Source organism: Neodiprion virginianus, chromosome 1, assembly GCF_021901495.1.
Source record: "Neodiprion virginianus isolate iyNeoVirg1 chromosome 1, iyNeoVirg1.1, whole genome shotgun sequence".
Taxonomy (NCBI): domain Eukaryota; kingdom Metazoa; phylum Arthropoda; class Insecta; order Hymenoptera; family Diprionidae; genus Neodiprion; species Neodiprion virginianus.
The window spans coordinates 16,906,562-16,928,022 of NC_060877.1; the positions used below are offsets into that span (position 1 = coordinate 16,906,562).

The 21,461-nt window shown below is 39.1% G+C and overlaps 1 protein-coding gene across 1 annotated transcript; it reads left to right on the top strand.

Moving 5' to 3' along the window:
* Positions 1–20,138: 20,138 nt before the first annotated feature.
* LOC124310208 (histone-lysine N-methyltransferase SETMAR-like) lies at positions 20,139–21,035 on the top strand. Its single transcript, XM_046774015.1, has one exon. It carries the CDS (start codon positions 20,139–20,141, stop codon positions 21,033–21,035), a length of 897 nt encoding a protein of 298 aa, XP_046629971.1.
* The last annotated feature ends 426 nt before the right edge of the window (positions 21,036–21,461 follow it).

A 21,461-nucleotide genomic window follows, 5' to 3' on the forward strand; every position in this document is an offset into this window, starting at 1 on the left:
GTATGGTAATACCGTGGACTTGTGCTTTTCACGGACGCCTCTGGAATACATGCCGGTGATCGATCCTCTGATAGTAGAGGATGCTGCTTTCCATGCTGCGCAATGTCTAGTAATTCGTCATAACAAGGTGGAATCCCAAGATTTCAACATCGCCAATTACAACTTTAAGCGCGCCGATATGGAGTCACTTGATAATGATCTGTGCTCCGTCAACTGTTTTGAAACTTTTAAGGGACTCTCTCTGGACGACTGCGTGGTTGCTCTCTGTGCCAAACTATATGTGTGCATGGATCGTTTCATACCCAAGGTGATATCGTTTGGCTGTGACAGACCTCCTTGGGTCTCCAGGAATCTCTTGCAGTGTAATATAGACAAGAAAGTGGCTCATAAAATTTTCAAGATATCGAGGTCTCCAAGAGATTAGGAAGCTTTTAAAGCACTTAGATCCCAATGCAAACTACTTGCGCACAACTGCTACAAGGAGTATGTTACCAAGGTTGAAGATGAAATACCTAGCAATATCAAAGCCTTCTGGGGGTTTGTTAACAAAAGGCGAACGGACACTGGGCTATCCTCCAGCATGTCTCGTCAAGGAATGAAAGCCAAGAAGGATCAGGATATTATCAATTTACTTGGTGATTTTTTCGAATCGGTATACTCCAATCACGCTGTCAATCAGAATGACGAATTGCCCATTATAGAGAGGGTTGATGTCTCGTCTGTGCGAAATAAAATACTGGCTCTTGACAAAAATAAGGGCCCAGGACCTAATGAAGTCCCAACGAATCTGCTCATAGCTTGCTGCAGATCGCTCGCAGTGCCGATTCACTATATTTTCTCATACTCAGTATCAACTGGAAATTTTCCCGCTTTATGAAAGGTAGCGTTCATTACACCAGCCCACAAGGGTAGTCCCAAAACGAGTGTGGAGCATTACAGGCCGATTTCAATCATAAGCGCGATTCCCAAGATTTTGGACGATCTAGTGGCAAATTATCTTTCGTTCCGACTTAAAGGAGTTATAATAAAGGAACAGCATGGTTTCACGGCAGGAAGATCTACGGTCATGAACCTACTTACGTACGAGGACGACTTAACAACGAACCTCTCGGTGGGTGTCCAGGTGGACTCGATGGACTCGATAGACAAAGATCTCTCCAAGGCTTTTGACACTGCGAATCATCATCGACTGATCTCAAAAATTGCAGCACTAGAAATCGGTGGCAGCCTGTTAAATTGGGTGAGGGACTATCTGACAGATCGCAAGCGAATTGTCAGGTATAAGAATTATCGATCTCGGCCAGTTCATGTTCCTTCAGGTGTCCCGCAAGGTTCGCACCTCGGACCCCTGCTATTGATTATTTTCGTGAATGATATCGGCTCCTGTTTTATGAATACCAGCTTTATTCTGTATACTGATGATTTGAAAGTTTTCCGCAGAATAGTGAACGAGGATGACTGCAGAGCGATCTGGACAGGGTCTGGGAATGGTGTGGAATGAACGGGCTCCGATGAACATCGAGAAATGCAAATCAGTCTGTTTCTCTAGAAAAACAACGACGATCGATTTCGCGTACTCGCTAAGTGGTACCCCCCTCTTGAGAGCTAACAGCGTAAAGGACTTTGGAGTTTTGTTCGATACCAGGGTGACTTTTGTCCCACATATCGAGGAAATTGTTAGGCGTGCCATGCGGATCCTGGGCTTCGTCAGCAGAACGGCCCATGATTTCCAACGTGTGGATACACTAAGGTGTCTCTACCTGACACTAGTTAGACCCATCGTGATGTAGGCACAATTGACAGCCCCCATCTGATCTCCAGGATTGCGCTAAATGCTCCTATCAGGACTCAACGAGTGGAAAGACCTTTCCGCACACAAATAGCTAGAGATGTCATGAAGTCACGATCAGCGATACGTCGCATTCCAGAGGAAGCAACTCTAGTTCCGGGGATTGAGTCCTTCGGGGTATCAATTGAAACTTTTAAAGCCTCCATACGCAGCAGAGTACTTAAATACGAATAATTAATCTGTTAATTTGTTGAAGCTGTAATTTTATTTCATTTTATTATTTTTTTTTTGTTTGTCTATAATTGACTTTATAAAATCAGTTAAAAGTGTCACACACATATATATACAGGGTGTCCCTAAATTGCCTCCCACGGACTAGCCAGCGTGATACCTCGTTAAAATCGAACCGAGAATTTCTTTTCCGGAAGCTCGTCCGACGCATAGTTTTTGAATTATAAGCGATAGCGCTAGGCCAATCAGAGTGCACCATTTCATCTAGATTTGCCGCCACGGAAATTGCTGTTTTGTTCGCCTGGGTGAATTATTATTATTCGGTTACAAAGTAAATATCGGCACCTCCCCTCACTCGCTGTTGTACCCCTACTCGAGCGCTGACCTCGGTATTGTTGCCGCGGCACACGCTGCCGGCCGCACATCCACGGACGCACACTCGTGTGTGTGAAACAAGCGAATGCCCAGCTACGCAATACTACGAAACACACATCTACGAGTGAAAATAAAAATAAATCTCGAAATAAATCAGCGGATTTAAGATTTAATGTTATAAAATACTCCGAATCATCGTACCGTGATAACGGAGGTACGTGAATATCACTGTCAACGAATTGACGCGCTCGTCACATCTTCCATAATTACTCACCCAATCAAGCTGGCTCAAAATCGTCAAAATAATGTTGAATTGAATTATTTAATTTAGTTTCACAGAAAAATCGGAAAAAAATTGACGAAATTTTTAGGTATTGACGTGAATTGGGGTAAGTTATCGAGAATTCTTGCGAAAAAAACTAATTCAATCGAATTGAATGAATTAATTTGAACTAACGGAAGAAACAACAAGGAATTAATTGAAATTATTCAGATATTCACTAGAATCAAAGTGTATTACCGAGAATTGATGGTAGAAGTACTGCATTAATTGAATTGAAAGAATTCACTCGAATAAAGTTGAATTTAGTTGAATTAATCTAAATTAACAGAATTGTGTTGAATCAAATGAATTATTCTGATTTGTTTCAACCTGCGGAATTAATGTGGCAAACAAATGTTAAGTTATTTCCCCCTCGACTTATACCTTGCCTGAGCTTATTCGTGGATTGTTGACTGTCGATAAAAGATCTTATGAAATCACCGTATCGATACGAACGACAAATCAGCTAAACTTCGGGTGACGATTGATTTCTTATTTAGACGCAGTGATTAAGTATGCGAGGATTCGTCGTTACGTACGTATAGCAGGTATTCCGTATACCCACCAAATTACAGACTCTACGAGCCTGACTATTTTACATTTCATCAGTTAAATTGTTGTGACAATCGTCACATGAAAGAAAGGCTGATTTTCATTCAATAATTTATCAGCCCAATTCAACTGTCCTTTGTTAATTTTTCAAGCTACTTCGTGAACGTGAACTTTCGTATCGTAAGAAAAACTCATACAAACTCAGTGATGTGAAATTATTATTTCAACGATTTTGTATAGTATTTATCTGTTTTTCGTCTTTCGTTTTTTCTCACGGTGGTTTTATCAAATCTAAATAATTTTATCGTAATCACGATAGAATATCGTTGGTCCGGCCCTTGATTAGCCGAGGCTCCGGGGTATAAATAATGCCATAAAATAAGGCACCGACTCGTTAGATTGGTCCGCATCAGTCGAGTAGTCCAGTCGGAACCTACATGACTTCATTCGACAAGGAACTAAGACTCGGCAATTTTTTGACTGGTTAACTAGATCTGTAAGTTTGCCCTACAAAATGATTCCAAATATGCCGACAATTTTTTCTAGATATTTCAAAATTCCGTAATTCAGCGTGGTTTTTTTTTTTTGCTCATTTTAGAGAAAAACGGTTCCCACACGGTTGTCCATCGTATTGCCCTCAAATTAGACTTATACGAAAATCACAAATCATTGTTAGTTTACTTGTGAATTGTCGCTAGGCACAGACATCGAGCATGTTGTTTAATTGCTGTCATAAATTCAGTGAATTTTCAATGCCATATCCTGAAACTCATCCGACGTGTAGAACAATCTTTTCATGATATTCTAGTTCTGATTCGATGTTTTAATGTAGGTAGCAACGAGAAAATAATAATGGTATTATGAGCGTTTGTTCTTTACAATCTAGTTTGTTATTGCAAATTTGTTGAACGCATTTTTTTTTAATTCCAGCTTATTTTTTATTCCAGAACGTAACGCAGTACGCAAATTATTACGTGTGAGTGCACGTTCAAACCACGCGTTCGACTTTACCCTTATCTTGCGGTCATGCCAATAAAATACTGAAAAATGACAGTTACCAATTTTTTTTACCACTGACACACCATTGCGAAAAAATTAAAAAAATTACGGAAAATCACATCACAGCAAATATTTATACCGTAAAAAAAAGAAACTGATGCCTATCTAAAATCCACCGGAAACCGGCGATCTGAATGTTCAAAAATTTTTAGAAGATGGAATTTCTTAAAGGAAAATCCAAATAAAATTCTCGGTATGTACACATGGCTGGTGGGTCTGTGTTTTTATTCCAAATATTCTGAGTAGCAATATCGGAGTCATCGTGAAAAAACTGAAAATCACGTTTTATGCGCTAACTTCAAGCTAAATGGAGCTAGCAGGGTAAAATTTCGTATGGGTCAGTCACTTACCACACTGAGAGAAATTTTTAGCTCCGATTACCGCTCAGTTTTTAACTATTTTCATTTTTTACCACAATCGAAAAATATTATAGTTCTGGGTAGAAAATGAAAATTACTTTTCTACCTGTGACCAGAAAGTTTAGTATCCGTTACTATTCTTTTTCATTGCGATCACTGTTACTACATTTTCTTGTAACTGTTGTCAAAATTTAATGCTTTGTGCAACAATAAATTGACTTTAAAGCCTTGTTCAACTAAAAAAGTACAGTAAACCGAAGAAATTCATTTTGCGTTGCGATTACCAAAAAAAGGATCGACAATAGCGCCAAAGGATTACGTGTACCTCGTTCTTCGTAATTCCAACAATATTCAAACAGTTTTTTTTTTAACGATACCTGTTTCACTGATTTCATCTAGTTACTATAACAAATTACATTTTTGTCAGTGCACCACAAATTCGCAGAATTCGTTTCGAGAGAGGGCACTTTCGCATGCTTAATCAACTATGCCGTTCACAATACATTACCCACGCGAAAGTGTGGCCGAATAAAAAGTTTGTTAGTCTTAACAGAATATTTCAGCATTTTTTTTTTTTTTTTTTTTTAATTTGCAATCAAATTTTCATAACTCTTCACTCTTCTTAACTTGGTTGGAAGAACGCAAAAGCATTTTTCGAGTCCATTAAATTATGTAGTATTGTATAAAATTCGGTAGGCATTTGTTATACTGTATTTGGAATTCACTGAACATACTGCTGAATTTACCTGACAAGTTTACAAAGGAATTCGATTACAGTCCGTTAAAATAAAAAATCTCTAGTAGCAAAAGTAATCGGTATTTATCTCTATTAATTTCACTGTACAATTTAGAAGAAAATACTGTACGTGGCCCGTCCGTGAAATGTTTTTGACTCGTACGATGATTTCAATACGAACTAAAGGTGCGAGCCGTTTAACTCGTTCTGGCGCGTACGGAAATCTTCGTTCTAGCCCTAAAAACACCTACTTTACGGGCATGCCTCTAAAAGTACTATTGAAGGTAAGATCGTCGGCTACCTGGCTCCACTGGTCGCCGATAAATGACCATAGACTGGAGCTGTAAAAACAATTGCCATCACGAAACATCGGGATTCGTAAGAGTCATTCTCAGGTAAAAGAGAAGCTTGATTCTGTGTCAGAGTCACATAATGATTATTTTTTAGGTGTTGAATTCTCGTCCACCGATGACGTGATGTATAAAAAACGGACTATTGCTTCTCTCCGAAACAGCTACTATTGTGTTATTGTAGTTCGAGAACCGAGAAAAAAATTAAAAAAAAACCCTATTACCGTTTTACAAATTCTATCTTTGAAGCGAATTAAGATATCATCAGACCCTCAGATGTTTATTTTTCATGTGCGTCATGAAATCAAGAGCCCTGGGAAATAATGATCGGCCACGGTGTTTCGATTTTTCACCGAAAAGATCATTTTCGTGTTCGTACCGAGCTGTGCTTTTTCATACATAATTTCGCATGAAAAAAGGGTGCTGCGGCACCCTTTTACTGCGGTAAAAGCGAACAAAAAAAATTAAAAATTTCGAAATATCTGCTGGATGACTTACAATTAATTTTTTATTTTCATTAAAAATATCGTCAAAGTAGTACCCCACGGTCGGAAAGAGAAACATCACGAAATTTTTGGCAGATTATTAATAATTCATTCACTTAACACGTATTTTTCATTGGACAACGCGTTAGGAATTTATATTAGATAACCCACCAAAACCTTCATAACATTTTTTTCAACTGTAGAGTACGTCTTTGATGATAAATTATGAATGGGAAAAGAAACGTAACTCGATGTGACAATCAAACACGATATTCGATGAACAAATCTCATTTTTCTCCCACTCCTAATCACGAAAAAACGCTGTACCTTAATTCTGGCAACGTAAGTTCTATTAAGTTCGATGAATCGATGATATCACAGTTACGAAATGAAAAATATCGGATGGCACTCTCGTTCATCTTCGTTACTGATGATGACTAATCCGTCTTTGCAAAATTATTTTGTGGCTCTGAAAAGTGCCGTTTTGTATTTGGCTCTAAAAAGTGCCGATTTTGATGACTCCTCACCGGTGCAGAAATTGTTCAAAATGTCCCCCGTTTTCTCGGAGGCAAAGCCTACAACGTTGGACCAGCTGGCCAATTGCTGCGCGAACGATTTCCGGCGTCACCGTCGCCGTTGCCTCAACGATTTTTACCTCCAGGGCTTCCAAAGAATTCGGTGAATCCTTATAGACGAATTCCTTTATCAGACCCCAAAGGCAATAATCTAGAGGATTCAGATCGGGTGATCTCGGTGGCCAAGCGATGGGACCCCCACGGCCTATCCACCTATCCGGAAATCGTTCGTTCAGAAATTGACGAGTCCGGGCGCTGAAATGTGCCGGAGCACCGTCATGTTGAAACAACATTTCCGCTCGCCGTTCAAGCGGGCGGTCTTCGAGAAGATCTGGAATCCGATCTTCCAAAAACTGTCGATAGGTTTCACCGTCTAGTCTTGCGGGTAAAACGCAGAGACCGATCTGTAACAAGAATTACCCTCTATCAAATTGTTGCATAATAAATCCATAATGCTCGTCGAATCATTGATTAGTTTTGACTAATATTTAATATGAATCATACATATGTCATGATTTTACTGATTTACCGAGGTTGTTTGTCTCAACATCAGTAAAACGGATCTTTACTGAATTTTTTAAAATCAAGCCAACGAGACGATAGAAATTTATAATATCTGTATTCGAGCATTATCGAGTAAGCTTACCAACTCGTCGTCGATCATGCCACCCCACACGTTCAGGCTCCAACGAATCTGATTTCTACACTCCCGAATATCATGCGGGTTTTCTTCGGCCCAATTGTGAATATTATGGCAGTTAAATACTCCATCCCGATCAAAATTTGACTCGTCTGTAAATAAAATATTAAAAACGAATAACGGGTCCGCTTCGCTTTGTTCCAAAACCCATGTGCAAAATATCCGTCTCGCGGCACGGTCGGGCCCGTGCAAGGCTTGCACCTTCTGCGTATGGTAAGGACGCAAATCGTTTGATCTTAACACTCGATGGACGGTCGAGTTATCCGTTTGGTACTCCGCTGCCAAACCACGTGTACTTTTATCGGGCGTCCTTGCCACATCCTCCAGAATTCGTTCTTCAAACTGTACCGTCCGTCTTGATCTCGGACGTCCTGCGTTTGATCGGTTGGGGACAAAGGTGCCAGTTTCTAATAAACTCCTTTCCAATCGTCTGAAAGTTTTCGCATCCGGATGTCGTCTTACTGGATATCGAACCGCGTACTCACGAGCTGCTGCCCCCGCGACGTTGTTGCACGCTCCCATCGTCAGTACCATATCATACATTTCACGATTAGAATACTCCATTGTTTAATAAAGAAGTTATTGGCTCTGAAAAGTGCCGGTTTTCAAGAGTTTATTGTTACTTGTATACGCGAGCGAGGCTAATAACAATATGACCCAATTTCGCAGTTGGAAGCGCGTTGTTTATAACAACTGACTTCCGAGTTGCTATGCAGTCGCATGAGATTTTCTACACAAAGGGTGTGAAATAAATACGAGTTCGATAAAATACGAAATACTTTGAACTTATTTCAGCGGTATTAAATGACATATTTCTTGAAATCATCAATTGATGATCTAAATAATCAGTAAATACTGATCATTTGAGTTCTTGGTAAATCATGTTCCTGCTAGATTTTTGTCTGTTCACAAAGTTACACTCAATAAATTATTCCTAAATAATCTAGGTTTGTTCAGTCCGTCTTCTCTTACCAGTTTAGCAAGCGAATGATGTACCAGCAAATCAGGAAACTAAACGGGTCTGCTAGTATTTCGTATTTTATCGAACTCGTATTTATTTCACACCCTTTGTGTAGAAAATCTCATGCGACTGCATAGCAACTCGGAAGTCAGTTGTTATAAACAACGCGCTTCCAACTGCGAAATTGGGTCATATTGTTATTAGCCTCGCTCGCGTATACAAGTAACAATAAACTCTTGAAAACCGGCACTTTTCAGAGCCAATAACTTCTTTATTAAACAATGGAGTATTCTAATCGTGAAATGTATGATATGGTACTGACGATGGGAGCGTGCAACAACGTCGCGGGGGCAGCAGCTCGTGAGTACGCGGTTCGATATCCAGTAAGACGACATCCGGATGCGAAAACTTTCAGACGATTGGAAAGGAGTTTATTAGAAACTGGCACCTTTGTCCCCAACCGATCAAACGCAGGACGTCCGAGATCAAGACGGACGGTACAGTTTGAAGAACGAATTCTGGAGGATGTGGCAAGGACGCCCGATAAAAGTACACGTGGTTTGGCAGCGGAGTACCAAACGGATAACTCGACCGTCCATCGAGTGTTAAGATCAAACGATTTGCGTCCTTACCATACGCAGAAGGTGCAAGCCTTGCACGGGCCCGACCGTGCCGCGAGACGGATATTTTGCACATGGGTTTTGGAACAAAGCGAAGCGGACCCGTTATTCGTTTTTAATATTTTATTTACAGACGAGTCAAATTTTGATCGGGATGGAGTATTTAACTGCCATAATATTCACAATTGGGCCGAAGAAAACCCGCATGATATTCGGGAGTGTAGAAATCAGATTCGTTGGAGCCTGAACGTGTGGGGTGGCATGATCGACGACGAGTTGGTAAGCTTACTCGATAATGCTCGAATACAGATATTATAAATTTCTATCGTCTCGTTGGCTTGATTTTAAAAAATTCAGTAAAGATCCGTTTTACTGATGTTGAGACAAACAACCTCGGTAAATCAGTAAAATCATGACATATGTATGATTCATATTAAATATTAGTCAAAACTAATCAATGATTCGACGAGCATTATGGATTTATTATGCAACAATTTGATAGAGGGTAATTCTTGTTACAGATCGGTCTCTGCGTTTTACCCGCAAGACTAGACGGTGAAACCTATCGACAGTTTTTGGAAGATCGGATTCCAGATCTTCTCGAAGACCGCCCGCTTGAACGGCGAGCGGAAATGTTGTTTCAACATGACGGTGCTCCGGCACATTTCAGCGCCCGGACTCGTCAATTTCTGAACGAACGATTTCCGGATAGGTGGATAGGCCGTGGGGGTCCCATCGCTTGGCCACCGAGATCACCCGATCTGAATCCTCTAGATTATTGCCTTTGGGGTCTGATAAAGGAATTCGTCTATAAGGATTCACCGAATTCTTTGGAAGCCCTGGAGGTAAAAATCGTTGAGGCAACGGCGACGGTGACGCCGGAAATCGTTCGCGCAGCAATTGGCCAGCTGGTCCAACGTTGTAGGCTTTGCCTCCGAGAAAACGGGGGACATTTTGAACAATTTCTGCACCGGTGAGGAGTCATCAAAATCGGCACTTTTTAGAGCCAAATACAAAACGGCACTTTTCAGAGCCACAAAATAATTTTGCAAAGACGGATTAGTCATCATCAGTAACGAAGATGAACGAGAGTGCCATCCGATATTTTTCATTTCGTAACTGTGATATCATCGATTCATCGAACTTAATAGAACTTACGTTGCCAGAATTAAGGTACAGCGTTTTTTCGTGATTAGGAGTGGGAGAAAAATGAGATTTGTTCATCGAATATCGTGTTTGATTGTCACATCGAGTTACGTTTCTTTTCCCATTCATAATTTATCATCAAAGACGTACTCTACAGTTGAAAAAAATGTTATGAAGGTTTTGGTGGGTTATCTAATATAAATTCCTAACGCGTTGTCCAATGAAAAATACGTGTTAAGTGAATGAATTATTAATAATCTGCCAAAAATTTCGTGATGTTTCTCTTTCCGACCGTGGGGTACTACTTTGACGATATTTTTAATGAAAATAAAAAATTAATTGTAAGTCATCCAGCAGATATTTCGAAATTTTTAATTTTTTTTGTTCGCTTTTACCGCAGTAAAAGGGTGCCGCAGCACCCTTTTTTCATGCGAAATTATGTATGAAAAAGCACAGCTCGGTACGAACACGAAAATGATCTTTTCGGTGAAAAATCGAAACACCGTGGCCGATCATTATTTCCCAGGGCTCTTGATTTCATGACGCACATGAAAAATAAACATCTGAGGGTCTGATGATATCTTAATTCGCTTCAAAGATAGAATTTGTAAAACGGTAATAGGGTTTTTTTTTAATTTTTTTCTCGGTTCTCGAACTACAATAACACAATAGTAGCTGTTTCGGAGAGAAGCAATAGTCCGTTTTTTATACATCACGTCATCGGTGGACGAGAATTCAACACCTAAAAAATAATCATTATGTGACTCTGACACAGAATCAAGCTTCTCTTTTACCTGAGAATGACTCTTACGAATCCCGATGTTTCGTGATGGCAATTGTTTTTACAGCTCCAGTCTATGGTCATTTATCGGCGACCAGTGGAGCCAGGTAGCCGACGATCTTACCTTCAATAGTACTTTTAGAGGCATGCCCGTAAAGTAGGTGTTTTTAGGGCTAGAACGAAGATTTCCGTACGCGCCAGAACGAGTTAAACGGCTCGCACCTTTAGTTCGTATTGAAATCATCGTACGAGTCAAAAACATTTCACGGACGGGCCACGTACAGTATTTTCTTCTAAATTGTACAGTGAAATTAATAGAGATAAATACCGATTACTTTTGCTACTAGAGATTTTTTATTTTAACGGACTGTAATCGAATTCCTTTGTAAACTTGTCAGGTAAATTCAGCAGTATGTTCAGTGAATTCCAAATACAGTATAACAAATGCCTACCGAATTTTATACAATACTACATAATTTAATGGACTCGAAAAATGCTTTTGCGTTCTTCCAACCAAGTTAAGAAGAGTGAAGAGTTATGAAAATTTGATTGCAAATTAAAAAAAAAAAAAAAAAAAAATGCTGAAATATTCTGTTAAGACTAACAAACTTTTTATTCGGCCACACTTTCGCGTGGGTAATGTATTGTGAACGGCATAGTTGATTAAGCATGCGAAAGTGCCCTCTCTCGAAACGAATTCTGCGAATTTGTGGTGCACTGACAAAAATGTAATTTGTTATAGTAACTAGATGAAATCAGTGAAACAGGTATCGTTAAAAAAAAAACTGTTTGAATATTGTTGGAATTACGAAGAACGAGGTACACGTAATCCTTTGGCGCTATTGTCGATCCTTTTTTTGGTAATCGCAACGCAAAATGAATTTCTTCGGTTTACTGTACTTTTTTAGTTGAACAAGGCTTTAAAGTCAATTTATTGTTGCACAAAGCATTAAATTTTGACAACAGTTACAAGAAAATGTAGTAACAGTGATCGCAATGAAAAAGAATAGTAACGGATACTAAACTTTCTGGTCACAGGTAGAAAAGTAATTTTCATTTTCTACCCAGAACTATAATATTTTTCGATTGTGGTAAAAAATGAAAATAGTTAAAAACTGAGCGGTAATCGGAGCTAAAAATTTCTCTCAGTGTGGTAAGTGACTGACCCATACGAAATTTTACCCTGCTAGCTCCATTTAGCTTGAAGTTAGCGCATAAAACGTGATTTTCAGTTTTTTCACGATGACTCCGATATTGCTACTCAGAATATTTGGAATAAAAACACAGACCCACCAGCCATGTGTACATACCGAGAATTTTATTTGGATTTTCCTTTAAGAAATTCCATCTTCTAAAAATTTTTGAACATTCAGATCGCCGGTTTCCGGTGGATTTTAGATAGGCATCAGTTTCTTTTTTTTACGGTATAAATATTTGCTGTGATGTGATTTTCCGTAATTTTTTTAATTTTTTCGCAATGGTGTGTCAGTGGTAAAAAAAATTGGTAACTGTCATTTTTCAGTATTTTATTGGCATGACCGCAAGATAAGGGTAAAGTCGAACGCGTGGTTTGAACGTGCACTCACACGTAATAATTTGCGTACTGCGTTACGTTCTGGAATAAAAAATAAGCTGGAATTAAAAAAAAATGCGTTCAACAAATTTGCAATAACAAACTAGATTGTAAAGAACAAACGCTCATAATACCATTATTATTTTCTCGTTGCTACCTACATTAAAACATCGAATCAGAACTAGAATATCATGAAAAGATTGTTCTACACGTCGGATGAGTTTCAGGATATGGCATTGAAAATTCACTGAATTTATGACAGCAATTAAACAACATGCTCGATGTCTGTGCCTAGCGACAATTCACAAGTAAACTAACAATGATTTGTGATTTTCGTATAAGTCTAATTTGAGGGCAATACGATGGACAACCGTGTGGGAACCGTTTTTCTCTAAAATGAGCAAAAAAAAAAAACCACGCTGAATTACGGAATTTTGAAATATCTAGAAAAAATTGTCGGCATATTTGGAATCATTTTGTAGGGCAAACTTACAGATCTAGTTAACCAGTCAAAAAATTGCCGAGTCTTAGTTCCTTGTCGAATGAAGTCATGTAGGTTCCGACTGGACTACTCGACTGATGCGGACCAATCTAACGAGTCGGTGCCTTATTTTATGGCATTATTTATACCCCGGAGCCTCGGCTAATCAAGGGCCGGACCAACGATATTCTATCGTGATTACGATAAAATTATTTAGATTTGATAAAACCACCGTGAGAAAAAACGAAAGACGAAAAACAGATAAATACTATACAAAATCGTTGAAATAATAATTTCACATCACTGAGTTTGTATGAGTTTTTCTTACGATACGAAAGTTCACGTTCACGAAGTAGCTTGAAAAATTAACAAAGGACAGTTGAATTGGGCTGATAAATTATTGAATGAAAATCAGCCTTTCTTTCATGTGACGATTGTCACAACAATTTAACTGATGAAATGTAAAATAGTCAGGCTCGTAGAGTCTGTAATTTGGTGGGTATACGGAATACCTGCTATACGTACGTAACGACGAATCCTCGCATACTTAATCACTGCGTCTAAATAAGAAATCAATCGTCACCCGAAGTTTAGCTGATTTGTCGTTCGTATCGATACGGTGATTTCATAAGATCTTTTATCGACAGTCAACAATCCACGAATAAGCTCAGGCAAGGTATAAGTCGAGGGGGAAATAACTTAACATTTGTTTGCCACATTAATTCCGCAGGTTGAAACAAATCAGAATAATTCATTTGATTCAACACAATTCTGTTAATTTAGATTAATTCAACTAAATTCAACTTTATTCGAGTGAATTCTTTCAATTCAATTAATGCAGTACTTCTACCATCAATTCTCGGTAATACACTTTGATTCTAGTGAATATCTGAATAATTTCAATTAATTCCTTGTTGTTTCTTCCGTTAGTTCAAATTAATTCATTCAATTCGATTGAATTAGTTTTTTTCGCAAGAATTCTCGATAACTTACCCCAATTCACGTCAATACCTAAAAATTTCGTCAATTTTTTTCCGATTTTTCTGTGAAACTAAATTAAATAATTCAATTCAACATTATTTTGACGATTTTGAGCCAGCTTGATTGGGTGAGTAATTATGGAAGATGTGACGAGCGCGTCAATTCGTTGACAGTGATATTCACGTACCTCCGTTATCACGGTACGATGATTCGGAGTATTTTATAACATTAAATCTTAAATCCGCTGATTTATTTCGAGATTTATTTTTATTTTCACTCGTAGATGTGTGTTTCGTAGTATTGCGTAGCTGGGCATTCGCTTGTTTCACACACACGAGTGTGCGTCCGTGGATGTGCGGCCGGCAGCGTGTGCCGCGGCAACAATACCGAGGTCAGCGCTCGAGTAGGGGTACAACAGCGAGTGAGGGGAGGTGCCGATATTTACTTTGTAACCGAATAATAATAATTCACCCAGGCGAACAAAACAGCAATTTCCGTGGCGGCAAATCTAGATGAAATGGTGCACTCTGATTGGCCTAGCGCTATCGCTTATAATTCAAAAACTATGCGTCGGACGAGCTTCCGGAAAAAAAATTCTCGGTCGGATTTTAACGAGGTATCACGCTGGCTAGTCCGTGGGAGGCAATTTAGGGACACCCTGTATACATATATATATTATATTTAATTGTGAAAGGGGTTTTCCCGTGAATAAACATTATTATTATTATTATCATTGATGTTGTTGTTGTTGTTGTTGTTGTTGTTGTTGTTGTTGTTGTTGTTATTATTATGAATACCATAATGGCTTCTTTTATGTTATCAAAGAGCTAATGCTTTGAATAAACAATCTCCGCCTCCTCCTGCATCTCGTATTTCGCAATAATGAGCATCTATACGGATATTAGAAGTCATTTTGAGGAGAGACTTGAGATTTGGAATAAAAGTTTTAAAAAAAGTTCCCATAGCTCACAGGAAAAATCGCAGACATGTGCCTCCGATAGAAATGATAGCAGATCCAACGATATTCAGTACCAGAATATAATCTGAAATGAATACGGTTGAATCAAAAACACAGTAAGAAAGAATCGCCTGCGAAAGAATTGCCTGCGAAAGAATTTCAAATGAGCAATGGTATCACGTGCTGTAAGAAGAATCGCATGTAATTCACAAGCTGCAACTATGTCGTAGTGTTCGATGCCTGAGCTGTGAGAAAGCGTCCCATAGCGTAAAGCGTATTGCCCCGAGACCTACACGGAAAAAAAAATTCTGTTCGGCGAGCTGTATTCTACAGCTCCAGTAACTATACGCACTCTACGGTCTACCTTGTAGTTACAGCAACTATATATTAGTCAGCTCTGATAGCTGCAAGTTGTTCAGCTCTCACAGCTGAATGGTTTTGCTCTAAGAGCTGTAAGTTGCGCTGTGCTCTGGTGCGTTGACATATTTCATAACCTTCAAATTTCATGAGTATGATTTAAATAAAGTTGATAGATAATTGTTTAAATAGTCCATTCAAATATGTAAATGACACTGAATAAATAATGATAATAATGATGAAAAATAATACTAATAGCAATATAATTGTACTATTTAATAATAAGCGCTGTGAGCGGAGCCGAAAAATTCTGGTCTAGCTCTTCGAACGAAGCTGTTTAGCTGAGAGAGCTGAACAACGTACAGCTATGACAGCTGACTAACAGTCAGTTATACGAACCATGCAGTGCTCTTCCAATAACAGAACGTTTGGTTCGACGAACTGTTTACAAGTAACTATCTAATATTTAGTTCCACGAGCTGAATTTTTTTTTCCGTGTAGCTGCATAGACACTCCCGCAGTCATAGGCGACGCGCGCATGATCCCGCCTCGAAAACTCAATGCGGAATACCTCGAATCAATTGTTAAACAACGTATAAAAGTGATAAAATCGCAATGGTAACCGCTTGCCATAATGTTTCCCAAAATTTTCAGGTACAGCGCATCCTTTTATTGTTACCCGTTACCGATAACATGGCTTGTGATGTTATTGACTGGCGTGACCATGAATTTAGGAATTTCTTCGATATTCAAACGGCATTGCACGCAGAAAGTTTCAAAGATTGAGCACGATTTTTTTAATGTTCTTTCCGGTGATTTTGAATAATTGATCAGGAGTTGAAGTTAAGCTACGGAAAAAAATGTGCAAAAACTACGTTTTTCAACATATATTGAATGATTACTTCCCTCTTCATTTTCACACAACAATGGCTCATCGCTCAACTGACGGGGAAATTACCTTGAAAATGATTTGCATCCCGAAGCTCTACAATTTTTTTCAACTCAGATATAGTGTGCCAAACGCAGGTGTCTCGATTTACGTCCCGATAGTATGCATATCAATTCGAATTTGAATAAAATCCTTGAACTAGCACTTTTTTATAATGTCGACATCAAACAATTTGGAATCAATCCTGTCTTGGATGTCATCGTAAGAAATATTCGAATTGTAGAAACGTGCGTTACTTTCGTTGAGAGCATGAATATGAAGAATATATTCGAGGTACCATTGCATTTATGTGTCGTGATAACTTGGATGCTGCAGTTCTATATGGTATGACGCAGTCATTTCAATCCAATTATTATTGTAGATTTTGTGCAATCAATAAACAGCCTGCAGCATATGCATCCAGTGAAGAAGCCTCATTATTACGCTCCAAGTAAAACGTTAAATTTGAAAAGAATAACGAACCAACCAGTAGTGGCAACAATTGCTCCGCAGGTGTTATAAATGGAAGTAGTTTGATCGACTCACATATACTGTTTTGATTTAAAAAAATCACAACGTGGATCTTCTGCACGATATTTTACATGGGGTCGACCAACTTCAATTAAGAAGTTTCTTCGAGTATTTAGACAAGTTTAAACACCTTCCCTTATCAGATTTAAACCAGCGGATTGCTGAATTTGATTATGGTTTATCAGATATGAAAAATAAACCAAGTCCGGTTAGTTTTATTAACAGCGGAGTTGGTCAAACAGCTGCGCAAACTCATTGGTTAATGATTTTCTCACCTTTAATAATTGAAAATATAATTAGAATAAACGATGAAGCTTATTCAAAGTGGAAGGTGATTCTCTTGTTAATTGAAATTTCCAAAATATTATCAGCCCCAAAAATAGATCATCAGATTAAAAGCTATCTCAGAAATCTTATGAAAGCGCACCATTCGATGTACACTTGAGGACAATGAATCTGAATCCTAAATGTGCCTCCAGCGACTAACTTGTAACTTTCACATATACACGAGACACGAACCAAAAACAAATTTGAATACAGGTGATGAGAAAAATTAATGATATTGTAGCCAGGACGACTAGGTAGGTAGTCTAGTGGAGCAAGGCTCCGGCTAAGCATCCCTAGATACCGGGTTCGATTCCTGGCTCTGTCGTTAATTTTTCAAGTCACCTGAAATATTTGAATTTGCAATTTCTATAGAATTTTTCTCGCGAAACAATTGATATGAGTCTTGCATATCCTTCTTCAGATCGGCTGAGTCCGATCTAAGTGGCTGAAGTTGATATCATGTACTGAATTATATTCGTAAACGTAAATACATACACTTCAAGTCCTAAATGTGCCTCTAGCGACTGAATTTGTAACTTCTATACAGTCGTTCTGTACGTCATCAACAACATATGTTATATACTTGGAATAATACAATATCTCTTAACAAGCCGCCTTTGTTGAAAAATTTCAGGTGCGAGTATTTGAAAACTAATATTTATTATGAATTAATATCTAACCATACGAAACTATCAGAGAAAACTTGTTCTTCTTTCGTAAGAATATTCTCTATCGTGGAGCCACTTTGCCTGTAAACAAGTTTATTCGCATAGATTTTGTAGATAAATCAAAAGAGTAGATATACAAGGCCGGTTCTGCATAGAAACACCTTCTTTACCGACCAAGCCGACCAATCCGCCTACACATGCGTCCCAGACGCAAACCCATGAAAGTTACCCCCCACTCTCGTAAGATTAAACGTGCTCTGCCGACCGTTCGTCGGTAAGAAAATCTCCCAAACGACCATGATCGTCGGTAAAAAATGCCTGAAATTGCCGTGGTGTTACCCCTTGTGGGATAAATTGTGTTCTTTGTCGGAAAAGAAAATCATGCTCATCGAGCGGGATCGATAACTGCATAACCGAGCGCACTCCGTGAATCCTCAGGCGTTCGAGCGGACCCCGTGGATCCTCGAACGTTCGACCGGGAATCCTGGCGTGTGTCAGGTTTTGAGAGCTTCCAGAAGGTTCGAGAAGATTCTCACGGCCTTGAACGAATCTAGACTGACAAACAATTCGTCCGACGTGTTTCGACTCGACGGTAAGCGGCATGCGGTCAAAGGATTTCGGTGCGACGTTAAATTTTAGACTAACAATTCTCGAAATCGTCCGACGAAAACAATACTCGGAATCGTCCGACGTGTTTCGACTCGACGGTGAGCGGCATGCGGTCAAAGGATTTCGGTGCGACGTTGATTTCTGAAAGACCCGCTCTGGCCTTGAACGAATTTGAGACAAACAATTCTCGGAATTGTCCGACGAAAACAATACTCGGAATCGTCCGACGAGTTTCGACTCGGCGGCGAGCGGCCTGCGGTCAAAGGATTTCGGTGCGACGTCGAATTCTGGAAGGTTCTAACGTACAATCGAAGACACATCATTTCAATAGCTTCTAGAAGTTTTTCAAGGATTCTGTGTGCCTGGTGGGAGGAATACGGTTATAAAAGGTTGAAATTCAGGTCCGAAAGACAGTCTTGCACCTTCAGCTCTCATGAAGAGAACTCCAAATAAAGCAGAACTAAATCTTCTTCTTGCAAATGAGAAGTGCTTTGGAACAACAAGGTGAATTGAAGAAACGACTAGAACTACTCATCAAGAATATTGGAGAAGTAAAACATCTGCTGAAAATCAGATTTGACCTCAATCAACTCACAAGAGATTTTGAGCACATACAACTCGACAGTAACGATCATGGACTTTTCAAAATTGAACGAAGTCGCTCGCCGAGAGACACTTCTGCCCTTGAAAAAGCTTTCGGACCTCGAAGTATACTTTGAATACCGAGTCAGTGGCGTTCGTCGGGTTAAAATGAAATTTTGTGATAAAATCGTTCCGGACTTGAAGGACTCTTTCACGATTTTTCTACCGTACCGACTGACCAAGGCCCTCCAAGAAGATGAAGATTAGTTCCCGAAGGTGACGACAGCCAGTAAGGAGATACGGTTGCATCTACGCTATCTTGGTGGACCGTACGGTCAACTTGAATTCGTAAAGGTATAATCTGAGTATCACATTCAAATATCCAGTGTCCCGTGGATGTCTTACGTTCAATAAACAAAAGAAAGAAAAAAAAGATTGAAATTATGAATATTTTTTCATTTATAGCCTAACCATCTTGTATACCTTCAGTCCTACGTACGTTTTGTACCTTGTAATTGCATCTAGAATTAAGTCTTAAAATCTAAGAAAATGCTACTTCGAACACCACTAAGCAACGATGGAGGGTTTCGAGCTACCCAATACCAGAAATTGGTGCAGACGATGGAGGAGGAGGAGCGGTTGCTCTTGCAATATCTGGGAGGCCAGTACGGTCAAATTGAATTCAAAGATGCGTCGACGCTCGCTTAATTTGTACACCGTACCTGGACAACGTGTGCAGCGTCTCCTTCTCACCAGCATGGAGCGTGCGACTACTGAACGTGATCAAGAACAAATTTCAAACACTTGACAAAAAAAAAAAAAAAAACTTTCGAAGAAGTTTCCAAGTATTCTACGTTTCATAACGTTTAAGAGAATTGTATAAACATTTTCACTAAGCTTTTATATAATTTTTTTTTGCTGCACATTAACTAGTTATACTACTCTACTACTATTAGGTCCTATCATAATTCGGTGGTCACTTTTATTTTTTCACAGTTGTCCACCTGTTTGTGATAAGTTTGAGGTTATGTTACTGTTATGTAGTGTTGACGTTTAAATTTCAGATAACATACGCAATTTATTTTTACGCGCCGTTTTAACAATGGGAGAATTGAAAAAGTCTGTAAGTGTGCAAGAACAACGCGCATTTTTGAAAATTTGTACTCTACTGAATTATTCAATTGGACTATCGGGAAATCTTTTGCAAAAAGCAGTGGGCAAGAACGCGCTCAAGAAAAGTGCAGTGATTAATTGGATGAAATCGTTCAAAGAGGGACGGACAAATACTGAGGATGCACTGAGGTTGGGTCGACCGAGATCGCCTTCCAAACAAGAAAGGCAAGAACGAATCCAGGAAGTGTTGCGATGCTTTAGTAGAGTGAGCATTAATAACATCTCCGCACAACTGAACATACCTTTCGCATCGGTAGAAAGAATATTAAGAGACGATTTATGTCTGGTGTCCAAGCTCGGCGAATATGGTCCTCATTCGTTGTCGCCTTCCCAGAAGGAGAAGCGAGTTGATATTGCACATATGAACTTGTCGTGGCTTAGTCATCGCAAAGATGACTTAAGAAGATTCATTTGCCTGGACGAAAGTTGGTTCGAATTTTTCACCCCCCTTCAAAGACATCAAGCGCGCTCCTGGGTTGGATCAGGCACATCAGCCGAGCCCATACCACGCGCAGAATTGCACGAGAGGAAGGTCTTACTGATAGTAGGCATAGATGTTCACGGCGTGGCGTTTTGGAAAACTTATAAGGAAAATATCACAATGACAGCCGAGCGCTATAAATCGTTTTTAGAGGAATATATCCCAAAATGGGCGATACATCGCAACATCAAAGCATCAGTTCTACTGCATGACAACGCTAGACACCACAAAGCCTACGTAGTTCAGGAGTTAATCGAAGACAGGAGTTGGATTGAGTTGCCGCATCCACCATATTCACCTAATATGAATCCGTGCGATTTCAACCGCTTTGTATTCCGCCATTAACACCACAATTACTAGCCCTTATGAAAATGGAACATTTAATGGGGTCAATGACCTCCCATCAGTCTGGCAGCGTGTCATTGATAGCGGAGGGGACTACTAATTATTAAGCAAGAATATCATTTATTATTAAATAAAAAATAGAAAATTTGTTGAAAAATAAAAGTGACCACCGTCTTATGATAGGACCTAATGCTACTACTACTACAACGTTGCATGCTGTTGCTTACAGCTCTCTGAAACATACAATAATTTTGGATATTTAAGATATGATTTATCACTCACGCACACAAAAGTATTTATCAAATTTGTTCCAAAAGTTGTAAAATGATATTTGAGGAACGTAAGACATGAACGTATCACAAAAGTTTCAAGGTTTTCGTTGTTAGAAAGAAAAAAACGGAAAATAAATTTGTTCCAAAAGTTGTA

Bases quoted from the DNA above. Each gene is read 5' to 3' on its own strand.
- LOC124310208 (XM_046774015.1), top strand. From the start codon at position 20,139: ATGGGAGAATTGAAAAAGTCTGTAAGTGTGCAAGAACAACGCGCATTT.